General features: G+C 42.8%; 1 protein-coding gene across 1 annotated transcript; it reads right to left on the minus strand.

Moving 5' to 3' along the window:
- CHMP5 (charged multivesicular body protein 5) lies at positions 3,704-18,172 on the minus strand. Its single transcript, NM_001244744.1, is given in 8 exon segments — positions 3,704-4,396; positions 6,359-6,471; positions 9,708-9,816; positions 14,969-15,040; positions 15,170-15,263; positions 15,733-15,779; positions 17,167-17,271; positions 18,075-18,172. Coding segments are annotated over 8 exon segments (660 nt in total). The 5' UTR covers positions 18,144-18,172; the 3' UTR covers positions 3,704-4,345.

Genomic DNA, 18,414 nt, shown 5'->3' on the forward strand with positions numbered 1-18,414 from the left:
AAGTCATTTATTCCAAGACACTATAGAGTTGAGAGAGGTGAGAGAGGAAAGAGTTGAGAGAGGAAAGGAGGGGTTGGATTTGAGAAACACTCAGGAGTTAAAAGGAGGGTTTAATGATTAATTGGATGTATAGATGAGGCAAAATGTTGGCATCAAGAACAACTCAAGAACTTTCCATTTTGAATGATGGACGATAGTGGTTCCATTAGCTGTGGCAGGGAAAAGAGACGGAGATTCAGGAGGAAGGTAATGGCTATCTTAGTCATTTGAATGTGAAGTGTTTGTGGGCTTTGGGAACATCCAAATAGCTGTTAGGCAACAGTTGGACAGAAATAAGACTCTGAAACTCAGGGGCAGGACCAGGGATATAAGTATAGATTTAGATGCCAGCAGTTAAAGCTATGAGAATAGCTGTGACCATTAAATATAAGTGGGCAGAGAAAGAAGCATGGGGGATAAAGGCTAGAATCCTGAGAAAAACCAACATTACAGGGTTGGAGAGGTGAGGATTTCAGAAAGTCCTGGAGGGAAGAGTCAGAATCGGAGAACCAGAGCATATCATCACAAAAGCCAAGGGAACAAAGATTTTGGTAGAATGATGTTCATTTGCATCCAACATACTAACAAGATCTAGCTCAAGGACTAAATATCATCCACCGAAATTGGCAATACATGGGTCACCAAGAACACTGGCAAGATAAAAAATAAAACAGGAATGTTTGCCGAGTGTGAAGCCCAAGGTAATAATCTGGATGTTAGATTTTAGGTAGTGGTGGGACATTTAATTGAGAATACCCAGAATTGAAAATAAGAATAAAAAATAGGTCTAGGCCAGTGACACTTGAGGCATTAAATCATAGGTAATAGTTAAAATCACAGGTGTAAGATCTCTCAAGGAAAGTATGAAGGGTGAGAAGTCCAAGATTGGAACCTTAATGGAAGAAAATATTGAAAGGGTTAAGTGAGAATTTGCAAGGAAGCCAAGGAAGGTTTCAAGAAGGTAATGGGGGGGGGTTCCCATCATGGCTCAGTGGTCACGAATCCGACTAGCATCCATGAGGACTTAGGTTTAATCCCTGGCCTTGTTCAGTGGGTTAAGGGCCCGTCCCGGATCCCATGTTGCTGTGGCTATGGTGTAGGCTGGCAGCTACAGCTCTGACTGGACCTCTAGCCTAGGAACCTCCATATGCCATGGGTGCAGCCCTAAAAACAAACAAACAAAAAAAACCCACCACAATTACAAAAAAGAAGGGAGATCCTGTCGTGGCACAGCAGAAATGAATCCAACTAGGAACCATGATGTTGCGGGTTTGATCCCTGTCCTTGCTCAGTGGGTTGCGGATCCAGTGTTGCTGTGAGCTGTGGTGTAGGTCACAGATTTGGCTTGGATCTGGCGTTGCTGTGGCAGTGGCGTAGGCCAGCAGCTGTGGCTCCGACTTGACCCCTAGCCTTAGCCTGGGAACCTCCATATGCTGTGGGTGTGGCCCTAAAAAGACAAAAAAAAAAAAAAAAAAAAAGCATGAAGATCTTATCTTACATCATATACAAAAAATCAACTCAAAGTGGATAAAGACCTAAATGTAAGACCTGAAATGCTAAAACTCTTAGAAGAAAACAAGGGGAAAGCTTCATGACATTGCAATGGGCAATGATTTCTTAGATATGATACCAAAAGCACAAGTAACAAAAGCAAAAATAGACAAATGGGACACACACGTAAAACTTCTGTGTAGCGGGAGTTTCCATTGTGGCTCAGTGGTAATAAACCTGACTGGTATCCATGAGGACACAGGTTCAACCCCTGGCCTTGCTCAGTGGGTTAAGGATCTGGTGTTGCCATGAGCTGTGGTGTAGGCCGGCAGCTACAGCTCCAATTCGACCCCTAGCATATGCCACAGGTGTGTCCCTAAACAAACAACAACAACAACAACAGCAAAGCAAAAAAAAAAAAAAAAAAAAAAAAAAAAAAGAAGAAGAAGGTAGTGACAAAAATGTAACATTCGCTCCACTGAAAGGCTTGGTCAAGGGTGAGGTTAGTGGAGGTGGGAAAGGGTTACACAGATATCTCATCCTCACCTATAACTAGACGGTGAAGTTTGCAAGACAGGAGCTGCGAATTGTACTTGGTATCTCCTGAGTTGGTATAGAGACTCTACAGGGCTGGGGTTCAGTAAATTCTAACTGGATTGACCTGCTGACACATGAAAGGCTGGTGGGTGTGGCACTGCCAGGCACCCAGTGAGGCTGGAGGAGGGACTGCTCTTGGGAAGAGGTTGAGTAAGAGAGGGAGGATGGACCATTAAAGATCCTGAAGTCAGGCAAGAATTTGGATTTGCTGGAGCACTCCAGGCACCTTCAAGAAAAGAATAAATCCCGTGTTTGTTTTAAATTAATAATCCCTCATATGACATGGCAGTTAATAAAGTACTCAAGACAATTACCTCGATTATTCCTCACAAAAGCCTTGTGAGGTAAGCACAATTTTACTTGTAAGGAAACAGAAGTTTAGAGGCATGAGTAGACCACTCAGTAGTTATTAGATGGCAGATCCAGGACAAGCCTGGACTGCTCCTTGGTCTTTTCTCTATGCTATAATGCTGCTTAGGCCGAGTCAACATTAAAATAACATTAACTTTGGTTTTTGTGGTGGAGGTTTTAGGCTGAAGTGATGTTATTAAAATGATATCCTTTTCTCCTACACTGTTGGTAGGAATGTAAATTTGTACAACCACTATGAAAACAGTATGGAGGTTCCTTAGAAAACTAAGTATACCAAGACCACAGATCTAGCAATCCCACTCCTAGGCATCTATCCAGACAAAACTACAATTCAAAAAGATACATGCACCCCTATGTTCACTGAAGCACTATTCATAAAAGCCAAGGCATGGAAGCGACCTAAATGTCCACTGACAGATGAATGGATTAAGAAGATGTGGTACATATATACAATGGAATACTACTCAGCCATAAAAAAGAATGAAATAATGCCATTTGCAACAACATGGATGCAACTAGAGATTATCATACTAAGTGAAGTAAGTCAGAAAGAGAAAGACAAATACCATATGATATCACTGTATGTAGAATCTAAAATACAACACAAATGAACCTTTCTACAAAATAGAAACAGACTCACGGACATAAAGAACAGACTTGTGGCTGTCAAGGGGAGGGAAGGAGGGAATGGGATGGACTGGGAGTTTGGGGTTAGCAGATGCAAACTATTACATTTAGAAAGGATAAGCATACAGCATAGGGAACTATATCCAATTTCTTGAGATGGAACATGACAGTATATAATATGAGAAAAAGTATAAAAAAGATTATATCATGAATATTTTGAGGTAACTTTGCCGTACAGCAGAAATTGACACAACACTGTAAATCAACTACGCTTCAATTTAAAAATAAAAAAATAGGAGTTCCCATTGTGGTGCAGCAGAAATGAATCCGACTAGGAACCATGAGGTTGCGGGTTCAATCCTTGCCCTCGTTCAGTGGGTTAAGGATCCAGTGTTGCCATGGGCTGTGGTGTAGCTGACAGACAGACACGGCTCAGATCTGGCGTTGCTATGGCTCTGGCATAGGCCGGCAGCAACAGCTCCGATTGGACCCCTAGCCTGGGAACCTCCATAAGCCGCGGGTGTGGCCCTAAAAAGATAAAAATAAATAAATAAAAATAATAAATAAAATTATATCCTTTTGAAAAATATTTATTGAGTATAAATAAATGTCCTATACATTAAATATCAAGAAATATTCATTATTGATTACAAGTCAGCTGTAATACTGAAGCAACCATAGAATCAAAATATCCACTCATGATACAGTAGTGATAATTCCATTCCAATATCCGACACAGTAATGATTTACTCACAAGATACAACAAAGTCACCAAAAAAGGCCATCACTTTAACCAACCTATAATACCACGAAAGAAAATGGTTTTGAATCATAATATGGACAGTCTCACTAATTTCAATTTTGTTTTATCAGTTTATCAGGTCAATCCGAGACTGTGGAGATATGCTGTCATGGAGCTTAAACATCCACATTCTCTTGGTTTTATTCCACAAGTACTACTAAGTAATGGAGTCATACATACATCCTCAATGATAATTTTAAGTAAGTTAGTCTTTTGTAAGAGAAAAGGAATACAAATTTAGTATGAAGAAAGCCTTCTCCAAGCAATGAGTCTCTTAACAGAAAAAAAACAAAAGCAATGTAATTAACTTTTCCTCCAAAGAGAATAAAGGAATCTGAAACTGTTATGGCAAATTTGGAAAGATAAATATCCCAGAATATGTATTTATTTTACATGATATACTTGAATGGTGCATGTCTACGAAGCAGGGATCTGTGGCAATCCAAATTCATCCACCAGGACTCCATCCTGTGAAAAGGAGGCAATGTTTAGTGCCACTACTTTCCACCTGATAAGCAAAAAATGATTGCAAATAGTTAGCAGACAAAACTCATTTTCAAGTGTGATAATCGATGGAAATAAAAATCCCACTGATAATATGAGAACAAGCTTTTTTGTGAAAGGTAAAAGGGTTAAGTGATAAACCAAGAAAAGAAATGAAAGGAACCAAAAGGGATGACTCTTTGCAGGATAAAGGAAAAATGAGAGAAAGAAAGAGAAATTTAAGAGTAAACCCAGAAAGGGGAAACATGGGCTAGGAGGATCCAGGAGGAAAGGCCGAGGAGTGAGTTCCTTCCTCCAGATTCTCACTTTCACTCTGATCCCTAAAAGGAACCAACAACTTTTATAGCCTCCTCAGTCCTTGAAGGAGCAGCGTCCGAGGACAGGGAGTCACCTCCATAAGACACTTGGCTATAAACTCACAGGCGCGGATACCACTATCAATTCAGAAACCCTATCTCAACAGCACATTTAAGTCAGGAATCTGTGACCTTTGAAAAGTGGGAAGAGGAGTTCCCGTCATGGCTCAGAGGTAACAAAACCAACTAGTATCCATGAGGACACAGGTTAGATCCCTGGCCTCACTCAGTGGGTTAAGGATCGGCATTGCTGTGAGCTGTGGTATAGGCCGTAAGCTGCAGCTCTGATTCAACCTCTAGCCTGGGAACTTCCATATGCTGATGCTGCATCCTAAAAAGACAAAACAAAACAAAACAAAAAAAGTGGGACTCACATATATGCTTCAGGGCCTTGTTACCAGGGATTTGAAAAGGTGGACAATGGTAGTGTTAATAAACATTATTTCAGGTATGCTGAGAAAAAGCAACCTATGCACCTGGCACGTTGAAGTGGAGGTGGCATGGGCAGTAAAGAAAGGTAAGACTATCCCATGATCAAGCAATAATGGGGACAGAGTGGGAGTTAAGTAGGAGAAGATGCACATTTATCAAAATCAGCATTAAGGGACCTGAGAAATCACCTACTTCCCACTTTTGTTCCCCAGACTTTAAAGGTGGGAAGAACATGAGGTTTAGAGGGGACATGGATTTCTAACTTGCTCAAAGTCACATAAATTGATAAAGGCAGAGCTGAGACTGGCTTCCACTCAAGTATTTTTGTCATCTACACTGTGCTCCTCAATGTACACAAGGGGAACAAGTAAAGACCAAGGCTGCCAACGGCCAGAGGCAATAGAAGAAAAGGACACATTATACCAGGAACTCAGATAAGGTGAATGGGATTTCCCAAGTAGCAAAATTTTATCTATTTATAATGATAACCATGCAGTTTTTGTTTGTTTGTTTTGTCTTTTTAGGGCCACACCCATGGCATGTGGAGGTTCCCAGGCTAAGGGGTCTCAAACTGGAGCTGAAGCCGCCAGCCTAAACCACAGCCACAGCAATTCGGGATCCAAGCCGAGTCTGTAACCTACACCACAGCTCACAGCAACACCAGATCCTTAACCTACTGAGCAAGGCCAGGGATCAAACCCACATCATCATGGATACTAGGTAGATTCATAATCCTCTGAGCCACATCAGGAATTCCCGAGATAGTCCTTCTTTACTCTTACTTAGGAATACCTTTTAGGAGTTCCTGCTGTGGCTCAGGGGAACGAACCCAACTAGGATCCATGAGGACGTGGGTTCGATCTCTGGTCCCAATCAGTGGGTTTAAGGATTCAGTGTTGCCGCGAGCTGTGGTGTCAGTCACAGACGCTGCTCGGATCTGGCATTGCTGTGGCTGTGGCTTAGGCCAGCAACTGTAGCTCTGATTTGATTCCTAACCTGGGAACTTCCATATGCTGTGAGTGTGGCCCTAAAAAGCAAAAAGCAAAAAAAACCTTTTAGATTCCCAGAATGGTGATCAAGCATAAAACCTTTATAATTTTGTATAGGAAATTGTATATCAAACAGAAAAAGCTTTTACCTTATTCTTTGTGTCGGTGGGAACACCTTCTGGAATTGCAGGTGCAGCTGCTGCTTCATCCAAATAAGAACTGTCTTCATCAGCCAGAAGTTCATCACCTAGTGCATCCAATTCTGAGATTGAAAGAGTCAACATGTCAAAAAAAAAAAAAAAAAAAAAAAGTAAGCAAGAAAATTTGCAGCTAATATTACAAAAGGCAACCAAATTATCTGAAGTAAGATAAAAATTTAAAAACAGAAAGAGGGAATTCCTGTTGTGGCACAGAGGAAACCAATCTGACTAGGAACCATGAGGCTGCAGGTTTGATCCCTGGCCTCACTCAGTGGGTTAAGGATCTGGCGTTGCCATGAGCTGTGGTGTCGGTTGCAGACACGGCTCAGATCTTGCATGGCTGTGATATAGGCCAGCAGCTGTAGCTCTGATTAGTCCCCTAGCCTGGAACCTCCATATGCCGCAGGTGTGGCCCTAAAAAGACAAAAGACAAAAAAAAAAAAAGAACCTAGAGAGAAAGAGGTTATTAATTTCTATTTCCAAAACAAAAGTTGACCATAGTAACAATGTTCCAGGGGACTGGTATGGTAAAATCTATGAAAATCAAAAATTGAAATTAAACAGACAGGAGTTCCTGCTGTGTGGCTCAGCAGGTTACGAACCCAGCATACTGTCTGTGAGGACACGTGTTTGACCCCTGGCCTCGCTCAGTGGCTTAATGATGCAGTGTTGCCACAAGCTGGCATTGCTGTGGTTGTGGCATAGGCAGCTCTGATTCAACCTGTAGACTGGGAATCTCCATGTGCTCTGGGTGTGGCCCCAAAATAAATAAATAAATAAAAACCACTATACCCCACAGCTTTACTAGGCCCTCGTCTTAAGAGGGCTCTATAGTTATCAGTTGGTCAATTCAAACTGGGAAATCTGACAATAACAGATGTAAAAAATTCTCTCCCAGGAGTTCCTGTTATGGCTCAGTGGTAACAAACCTGACTAGTATCCATGAGGACGAAGGTTCAATCCCTGGCCTCGTTCAGTGGATTAAGGAAGTTAATCCCTGGCCTCGTTCAGTGTTGCTGTGAGCTGTGGTACAGGTCAGAGATGTGGCTCGGATCTTGTGTTGCTGTGGCTGTGGCGTAGGCTGGCAGCTACAGCTTCATTTCAACCCCTAGCCCGGGAACTTCCATATGCCAAGGTGTGGCCCTAAAAAAAAGACCAAAAGAAAAAAAGCCTTTCTAATTTACTAACGAACTTGAGAGGAGACAGTGAAATGCATAAGACTGAGATTTTTGTGCAGTGATTGATGATTACATGAAATCAGGCTTAAAAATAATTCTAGGAACAAAGTGAGTTGGAAGTGACCACAATGAATGGAAGAGCAGGTAGAGACTCATCAGAGCAAACTCAAGATGGGAAATAAGAAAATAAAGAGGAGTTCCCATAGTGGTGTGGCAGAAATGAATCCGACTAGGAACTATGAGGTTCCAGGTTTGATCCCTGGCCTAGCTCAGTGGGTTAAGGGTCTGGTGTTGCCATGAGCTGTGGTGTAAGTCACAGATGCGGCTCGGATCCCAGGTTGCTGTGGCTGTGGTGTAGGCTAGCAGATGTACCTCCGATTAGACCCCTAGCCTGGGAACCTCCATATGCTGCAGGTGTGGCCCTAAAAAGACAAAAGACAAAAAAAAAAAAAAGAAAGAAAGAAAGAAAAGAAAAGAAAGAAACAAATGGGGAAAAACAAGGTTCTACGCAAAAGAGAAGATAAAGAAGGAGTAATGTGAGAGAGGAGTCATGTAACAGAAAATCCAGTGTGTCCACTGTGGGGTCGTCCTGCCCTCTACCCAGTTACTCATGTTAGAAGCTGGCATACATCGGAGTTCCCGTCGTGGCTCAGTGGTTAATGAATCTGAATAGGAACCATGAGGTTGCGGATTCAATCCATGGCCTAGCTCAGTGAGTCAAGGATCTGGTGTTGCCATGAGCTGTGGTATGGGCTGCAGATGCGGCTTGGATCCCCCGTTGCTGTGGCTCTGGCGTAGGCCGGCAGCTACAGCTCGATTAACCCCTAGCCTGGGAACCTCCAAATGCCGCAGTGCCACCCTAGAAAAGACAAAAAAAAAAAAAAAAAAAAAAAAAGAAACTGGCAAACATCTGTGATACCTCCCTTTCTCTCCACATTCAATTAAGTCATCCATTAAGTCTTGTCCATTCAACCTCCTAAAATTTCTTCCATCTGTCCACTTCTGTTTCTGCTACTGCCACTTTAGTCTTGGCTACCACCATTTCTTTTCTTTTTTTTCTGGCCGTGCCCATGGGATGCAGAAGTTCTTGGGCCAGGGATTAAAAGTGTGACACAACATTAACCTGAGGCACAGTAGTGAAAACACCAGATCCTTAGCCCACTGAGACACCAGGGAACTCCTCACCATCATTTCTTTTCTCTTTTTTCTTTTTAGAGCCGCATCCACAGCATATCACATTTCTACGGCTGGGGGCAAATCAGAGCTGCAGCTGCCGGCCTACACCATAGCCACAACAACACCAGATCCAAGCCACATCTTTGACCTACAAACACCACTCAGGGCAAAGCTTTAACCACTGAGCAAGGCCAGGGATCAAACCTACATCCTCATGGATACTAGTTGGGCTCTTAACCAGCTGAGCCACAATGAACACCCCCCATCATTTCCTACATAGACTACAGTAAATTTCTAAACTCCTCTCTGTGACTCAACAAGCCCTCCCATTTTGTCTTGTTAACCCTTACTCATTCTCCAGATTCTATGTCCCCCATTCCCAACTAGGTTAGATTCCCTGGCTGTGTGCTCCTATGGTACCCTACACTTTTCCTCCCCACATTCTGTGCTCTTATAATTAATTAATTATTTTGAAACAGGCAGTTTCTTACCCCTGCTAGAGAAGAGCTTCATGAACACAGGGATCATGTTTATTTTCTTCGTGCTGAGTTCCCCACAACTAACAGTGACTGGCACACAGTAGAGGCATACAAAGTATTTGCCAACTACTGTTTCTTGATCTGCTTTGTTGTTCTGAGGGAGAGGACTCCAAGTAGGAAAATAAACAGAAAAAAATCAAAAGGAAAATGGCGGGGAATGGCAATGTTTGGATACTAAGCACCAGATCAGCAGAGGTCTGTGCCTGAACCATCCTTCAGAGTTTGTCTGTCCCAGAGGTGGTGGGGTATGAAAGTCTGACATGGCATCTCTCAAGCTCTTTTCCCAGAGACTGTACCATAAACTATCTCTCAGGGAACCCACACAGGAGCATGCTGGAAAGGTCCCAGGCAGGCACTTCTTTCATATTCTAAAGCTACATATATACTGCTTTTCCTGTAACTCACCCGCTTCTAGGTCATCTTCGTCTAATTCTGGCGTGCCATAACTACGACTCAGTGCTTCTTGGATTTCATTTGCATCTTCCATCATATCTTCTAGCTGGTCCTGTAGATCCTACAAAAATACATGACAGTATTTTTATTCATTTCCTACATTTTTCTCTAAATACAGACTGCTCCCACTGTCTCCCCCGAATCTTAGAAACAAATAATGACCCATATAATCCTCCTATTTTTGGAGATAAAAATGTAAACTTAATAGAATTGGCAGACTTGCATTTGAATTTAAGGTGCTTCATCAAAATCCAAACTGCTATTGCAAGAATAGATGGCCAGGAGTTCCCGCTGTGGCTCAGTGATTAACGAATCTGACTAGGAACCATGAGGCTGCGGGTTCGATCCCAGCCTTGCTAAGTGGGTCAAGGATCGGCGTTGCCATGAGCTGTGGTGCAGGTTGCAGACTCGGCTCGGTCGGGTCTGGCGTTGCTGTGGCTGTGGAGTAGGCCAGCACCTACAGCTCCGATTAGACCCCTAGCCTGGGGACCTCCATATGCCGCGGGAGCAGCCCTAGAAAGGCAAAAAGACACACACACAAAAAAGAATAGATGGCCATAGGAGTTCCCTGGTGGCTCAGCAGGTTCAGGATCTGAAATTGTCACTGCTGTGATGGGGGTCCAATCCCTGGCTAAGAACTTATGCAGCCATGTATGTGGCAAAAAACAAACAAAAAAAACCCCATAAGCTCTCTGTCATCACAGGAAGTTTGTTGCTTAAAACATGAAATCATGCAACATTTACACTATCAATTTTTCTAGTTAATAGAAAAAAGGACGTTACTGAAACAAGCATATTACTTTTTTTTTTTTTGGCTTTTTAGGGCCACACCTGTAGCATGGAGGTTGCAACTAGCGGTCCAATCAGAGCTACAGTTGCCCACCTACACCACAGCCACAGCAACATCAGATCCGAGCCACATCTTCGAACTACACCACAGCTCATGGCAACACTGGATCCTTAACCCACTGAGTGAGGCCAGGGTTCAGACCCACAACCTCATGGTTCCTGGTAGGATTCGTTTACCCTTTACCATGATGGGAACTCCCATATTACTCTTCTTGAGTCAACCAAAAGGTGACTACACTGTGGAGGGAAAGGAAGTAGCAGTGGAAACAACTGGGTGGTACAAAAAGCTGTACCCACTCTGGATGGGGAAACAGAAATGAATCAGGATAGGCTTGGTATCTGAGACCACGCTGGTGAAATAAATTGACTGAGGACATAAAGCATTTGGGAATGATCTATTGATAGTTAATTGGGAGACTACTACAAGGCCAGAAAGAATGTAAAACCAATCTGAAAAGTGGTACAACATAATGCAGGGCAGTTAATACAACAGTTTGAAGAACAGACTGTGGAGTCAAAAATATCCAAGCTAAAATTTGGCCATTACTCAATGAAAAGTAATGTCTTTTATTATTTATTTATTTATTTATTTATTTCTGTCTTTCAAAGGCTGCACCCACAGCATATGGAAGTTGTCAGGCTAGGGGTCGAATCAGAGCCATAGACGCTGGCCTATGCCATAGCCACAGCAACGGCAGATATGAGTTGCATCTGTGACCTATTCTGCAGCCTGCAGCAGTGCCAGATCCATAACTCACTGAATGAGGCCAGGGATGGAACCCACATCCTCATGGATACTAGCTGGGTTCTTAACTCACTGAGCCACAGTGGGAACTCTGAAAAGTAATGTCTTTTAGCCTTAATTTCCTCATCTGTAAAGGGGGATTATTAGTAGCCATACTTCACAGGGTTACAGTAAGGTGAAACGCTAAGCACCTAATCCTATATATCTTTCACTGTGTTAAGGATGTACAGAACAACAGTATACTCTTCACATACTGAAAATTCCACAAAGAGGGGAAGAGACTTTTGTTGATAATGCAGAAGGCCAAATCAGCACCAAGTATCCTTCAAAATTTCTACAGCAATCAGGAGTTCCCGTCGTGGCGCAGTGGTTAACGAATCCGACTAGGAACCATGAGGTTGCGGGTTCGGTCCCTGCCCTTGCTCAGTGGGTTAATGATCCGGCGTTGCCATGAGCTGTGGTGTAGGTTGCAGACGCGGCTCGGATCCAGCGTTGCTGTGGCTCTGGCGTAGGCCGGTGGCTACAGCTCCGATTCGACCCCTAGCCTGGGAACTTCCATATGCCGCGGGAGCAGCCCAAGAAATAGCAACAACAACAAAAAGACAAAAAAAAAAAAAAAAAAAAAAAAAATTCTACAGCAATCAAAACATTTAAAAACTCCACCCTGGCACCCAAATTAGAGGTTTGTTTTTCCATATAAAAGGTAGAAAATAAAATGAAGAAAAACATTTTTTTAAAAAGAAAATGCCTTGCTTTTCTGCATTTCCAAATGGCAAACTACCACACTATACATATCTAACAGTCTGCTATACAGAGGAGCATTGGCTGCAACAATAATTAAAGGAGAGTAAAAATAAACTAATCAAGATGAACCTATATCATGCTTTTACATATCAAGATAAGTCTTCCAAAATCATCTATTATGAATAGGATTCCTAGCAAGACTCTAGGATAGACACATGAAAAAAAAAATCAACACAAAGTTGGGGTTCCCTGGTGGCTCAGTGAGCTAAGGATCTGGCATTGTCACTGCTTTGGCTCACATTCAATCCCTGACCTGGGAACTTTCACATGCCACAGGTGAGGCCAAAAAAAACAAAAAAAAATTTCATCACAAAGAATTAGAAGGTTTAATTTTGGAAAAACAGACAGAAGCAGTACAAAACAAAAAGGATCACTAGACTTTTATGTGCAGAAACTAGGAAATAAAAAAGAAACAGGGAAAGACACACAGAGGCAAATTTTTTAAATGAGCACTATAAAACAATGAAATTGTTTTATTTATTTTATTTTTTGGCTTGCCCAAAGTATGTGGAAGTTCCTGGCCCAGGGATGGAACCTACAGTACGGCAGCAACCCAAACCACTGCAGTGACAGCACTGGATCCTTAACCCACTACGCCACAAAAGAATTCTGAAAGTATTTTACAAGTATGGTATTTTAGGGAAAAAAAATGAAGTTCAAAATACCTAGCCCAGCCAAAGACCCATATACATCAAAAAAGTTAGCAAGAAAGGGGCTCTGCACCTATCACGTAGGTGAAGCTATTAGGGTACAGAGAAGGATAATTAGCTGGGGAGACAGTGAGACAACCAGAGGGGAAAGATGAATAAACATACCAAAAAACCCAGAAAGACCAACTTTTTTCCTACTTTGTTTATGAAATAGCACTAATTAAAACAAAAGGAATCCTAAAAAAGAAAGAAAGAAAAAAAAAAACCACAAGGAGCCCTAAAAGCAGAAAATAAAATTCAGTTTCATTATATTATCAAATAGTACTGTTCAAATAAGACAAGCAAATTCAGAACTTCTTCGGTGAATCTCCTGGAAGCTATCACTAAGCTTAAATTTTTGTAAGCTTGGACTGTGGAGGATTAGAGAGAGGGCCCCAGGCAGTCTAAGGAGGTGCTCAAAAAGAGTAAGATAGGAGTTCCTGGTAGCTAAAAGTAGGCTGGGATCCAGCCTTGCCACTGTTGTGTGGCTCAGGTCATTGCTGTGGTGTGGGTTTGATCTCTGGCCTGGGAAACTCCACATGCCTCAAGAATGTACCACCCACCCCCGCCGCCAAAGAAAAAAAGAGCAAGAAGAGAGGAATACCTTCACTTACTGAAGACCAGAACTATGAGAGAATACTTCTGCAGAAGCAGTACAATGCTGGAGACATAATAAGTACTCAACTAACAAATAATGCTTGATTGGGCAGAACTGCTTTAACTCTTTGAATAGTCTCATTCATTTTTTTCTTTTTTAGGGCCACACCACACAGCATATGGAAATTCCCAGACTAAGGGTCAAATCAGAGCTGCAGCTGCCAGCCAACACCACAGCCACAGCAATGCAGGATCCAAGCCATGTCTGTGACCTATACCACAGCTCACGGCAACACTGGATCCTTAACCCACTAAGAGAGGCCAGGGATTGAACCTGTGTCCTCATGGATCCTAGTTAGGTTAAACTCCTGTTTACCATTAAATACTTTCTGAGCACCAACTATGGCCAGGCATGTTTAGAGCACTGGGGATACAACAATAAACAAAACTGAGTCCCCACCCTCTTAGAAAGAGTCTACTCGAGGGTAGAGAAAAAGAGCACTATCACACATGCAGAAAGGAAAGGAAGCCTCTTTCCTCTGGCCAGTCACCACTCCCTCTGCTATCCCTGCTCACCATCTGGGCTGTTTAAATGACAGAGGGAGGAGCCAGGCTCTCAGGGCTCACCTCCCCAGCCAAAACACTATCTCAAAAGAAATGCTAGGAGCTCCCATTGTGGCACAGTGGTTAACAAACCTGTCTAGGATCCACAAGGATGTGGGCTCAATCCCTGGCCTCGCTCAGTGGGTTAAGGATCTGGCATTGCTAGGAGCTATGGTGTAGGTCGCAGACGCAGCTCGGATCCAGCATTGCTGTGGCTGTGGTGTAGGCCAGCAGCTACAGCTCCAATTTGACTCCTAGCCTGGGAACTTTCATATGTCATGGGTGCAGCTCTAAAAAAAAAAAAAAAAAAAAAAAAAAAAAAAAATTAAAGATTCTCACCACATCACCTCAGTGAGGTGATGAAAGTGTTAACTAACCTTACTGTGGTAATCATTTCACTATATATATACTTTATATATATACACCTCCAAAATCATCACATTATATACCTTAAACACAATGTTATATCCCAAGTGTATCTCAATAAAAAAAAAATCTAGAAAGAATTACTAAAAAATGGAATCAATTCTACACCAAGAACCATGCTAAGCACCTTATATATATGTCGTCATTTAACACTTGTGACAATCCTGGGAGATGGGCAGCAAATGCCCACTTTGTAATTTAGGTAACTACTAATCATTAAGTGAGTCTGAAGTAAAAGGAAACTGGGTGCTTATTACGTGCCAGGTGTTGTGTGTTTAGATACACCAGCTCATCCTTATAATAACTATATACGGCATTAGGCTCCTTAGGTTAGCAACAGGAAAGTAAGATCTTTGGTACCCTTTCTCAAAGTTACTCTATTAGTAAATGGCAGGCCCAAGATTCGATCCCTCTTCTGTGATCTTTCCCATCACATACGCATTCATTTTGATTCTTTTAGAACCAGTGCACATTCTTGCAGAAACCAGTTTACATCTCACCTCAATCTGGTCGATTTTCACTTGCTTATATGCTTTCTTCATCTCCTTTACTCCCAGTTTCATAGCGTCGACCTAAAAAAAAAAAGGAAAAAGAAAACACCAAGAAGGTGCATTGGTTAAGCTGCTTTTTAATAACCACGGGAAAACAGCACAAGGGTACAAAATAAAGTCAAATCATGGGAAAAGGTGTTTTGGGAGTACCGTGGTCTTGGTGTCCTTCAATGACTGGATGGTGTAATTGGCTTGTTCCATGTTAAATGACTGCTGGGCGAGATTGTCCCGCTGCTGCTCATACCTTTTTGTGGTCAAGTGAGAATGGGAAATGTGAGTCATATAGAAATCCTCAGGAAGAAACATCTCTAACACTAAATAAGAGAATTTTCTTTAAGTGGTATGAAAACCTAAAGGGGAGCTCCCATTGTGGCTCAGCACTAATAAACCCAACTAGTATCCATGAGGATGCCGGTTCAAATCCCTGGCCTTGCTCAGTGGGTTAAGACTCTGGTGTTAGCGTGAGCTGCAGTGTAGGTTGCAGATACGTCGTCTTGGATCTGGTGTTGCTGCAGCTGTGGTGCAGGCTGGCAGGTGCAGCTCAGATTCAACCCCTAGCCTGGGAACCTCCCTATGCAACAGGTGCAGCCTTTAAATAACAAAAAAAAAAAAAAAAAAAAAAAAAAAGAGAGAGAGAGAGAACTAAAGGAATGGAAGACTATTTCCCTTTTGGTAAACCCGCTAAAGGAAAGGAGATTGTGCTAAAAACTTACATCCGCTTTTGCTTTAAAACCCGCAAGGCTTTCTGCTTGACCATATTCTAGGGAGAAAAACAAATTTTAACAGATTTAAAGGAAGTAGAAAACATACATAAGGTAAAATAAATCACCCATATCCTCAACTCACATACTTATTTCCTCTTGCCTTCAAAGCAGTAGACACAGTGGTTCCTGGATTGTTCACCTCCCAAGCAGGTTTAAGCCCCAGCTTGCCTCAGTTTTTGCATCCCACACCTCAGTGTACTGAAGTACATTTCCTTTTCTTCGTGCATATTATCTCTACTCCCAGCCCTAAGAGGGCTGATTCTGTATATCCAGGTGCTTTAGGGAGAGTTCCAATTTGGAGTCTGCTATCCACTCAAACTCAACATGCTCAAATCCCTCAACTTGTTTTCACCTTGGAAATTACTAACAATGGCCCCACCAGTCTCAGTTCTCTAGGTTGAGAACCGTTATATTGACCTTACCACTTGTCTCTTCATGCACTGTCATCTTGTTAGATTTTCAGAACTTGCTTTCATATTGATTCCTCTCATGTCATTCTCATGACTACCACCATGGTTTAGGCTTTCATTTCCTCAAGTCTAGGTGAGCTTTCCTGCCTCTGGTCACTCTTCATTCCATGCCATCCAACTAAGATGGCAGAGAAAATCCTCTTGTCACTTCCTTTTCTATACTTTTTCATAAATCATTTTATTTGTCTTCTCCAATGAAGAAGGAAAAGTAGATAATATTACTTCACAGATTATAATAATCCCTAACATTTACACACAGTATTATATAGGTCACATGAATTACCTCATTTAATCCTCACACTATAAAGTAGATATCATTCCCATTTCACAGAAGGGAAAACTGAGGATCAGTGATGCTAAGCATCTTGCTCTAGTTCAGATGCCTAATAAGTTACAGGGATGGGAAAAAAGAAGGCAGTTCTACATTCACAGTCCATGAACTTAACAGTACTCTGTTTCTACTAACAGAAGAGAAAAATAAGAAATTAAGTAACTTCATCAAGGTCACAGCTAGTAGGTAGTGATGGTATTATTCAGAGAATACTAGTACTTTTCCCCAACATGCCACTCCTTAACCACTCTATTATACTTATCTAACCTGACCAGCCTGGCAACTCATTATTCCTGAGCAGGTCCTGCCTCTCCAGATTTCCCCTTTCTCAGTAGAAGGCCCTAATTCCCATGTACATGCTTCTGGACATGTGATCAGCATCTTTTCTCCACCAGTTCAAACTACAGCCTTCCTCTCATATTTTGCTACAAACTCTCCTCCTCCTCCTCACATGTGTTTTCCCCTTACTAGACTGTGAACGTGTCTTCTGTACCTCTCACCAGCCCCTATCACCAGGCCCTACTTCCACTGGTACTTGAGTTAGGCTGTCACAGCACCTTCTGCAGGTGCTGCCTACCTTACCTTTGCAGGACCCTCTCTCATCTTTTTGATCTGATCCTTATACTTCACTAGCTCAGCATCCAGGCGAGAAATCTTCTTGTCAATGGATTCTGCCCTGCTGTCCACCTTGAGGGAAAAAAAAATATCAAAGGCAGTGGTAGTTATGGCAATACATTTACATGAAAAGTGGCAGGAGAGGAGTGAATAAAGAGGAATTAAAAAAAGGAAAAATAAGAGCATAAAGTGAAAGGTGAAAACAGATATTTCTAATGGTGGGGAGGAAGATACCCGGTCAGAAACACTGGTGGGGCTTTTATAAACTATACCCCAGATTGTAATATTCCAGAGTTGCCCTCAAGTGTATTTGAGCAGAAAAATAATTTGAGAACCCCTCGTCTGAGTTGAGATTTCTCTAGAATCAGAGACTAGTCCAGCTGGGGGCTCAATCAGGAAATAGGCCAGTGCCCAGTGGATCCAGGCTATGGCTGTAGATCTATTTGCTTCAATAGAAAGTGGTGGCTTAACATAAGAGGCCAGGGTTCTGAATTTTGTGTTACTGAGATTCAGAATGTTGAGGTAGGATATCAAACCGAGGATGGGGACGTGAGAGAGGGATGAGCGATGGTAGAGGAATTAGGGGTCGACTGGACGAGGTGGGAAGAGTGTGTGAACCAGTGAGGGGATAAAGAGTGAGTGGACGCGGGCTTCAGAAGGGGTGGGGCACGAGTAGGGCGAGACAGCGATGGCTTAGGGGGTCCCTGATTTGTGGCGTCACGAATGACCTGGGTAACAAGAACCAAAGTGGGGTGGCGAGAGCTGAGGTGTAATGAGCCCGGGCCCCGGAATGGAGTGGAGGAGTAGAAGCCTTGGGTGGGCGGGGTCGAAGTGTCAGAGTCCCTGAGCCTAGTTATGTGTGGTAAAGTGCCCACCGTGCCAATGCAGTCGGTCAAGCTGGGCGGCGGAGCCTTGGGTTTCGCTTTCCCGAAGAATCGGTTCATCTTGAACAGCCGCAAAGAGAACCTAAACACTGGAGCAAAACCAGAAACGGAAGCAGAGTCACCTCCGCCTCCGACTTGACTTCCGGACCCTGGCGCAAGCGCAATGTGCCTATTGGCGTTTCCCGATCCTTTTTCCGGATCTTCAACTGGGCCTTCCGGGGAAGGAGAGCGGCTGGAGGTAAGAGGTGAGGGACGCACATTCAGCAGGGGGCGTGGCTTCAATGGCGGTCGTGGGCGTGGCCCCAGAGGAGCCAGGCGGAGCCTCGCTGAG

Source organism: Sus scrofa, chromosome 10 (assembly GCF_000003025.6).
Source record: "Sus scrofa isolate TJ Tabasco breed Duroc chromosome 10, Sscrofa11.1, whole genome shotgun sequence".
NCBI classification, from domain to species: Eukaryota; Metazoa; Chordata; class Mammalia; order Artiodactyla; family Suidae; genus Sus; species Sus scrofa.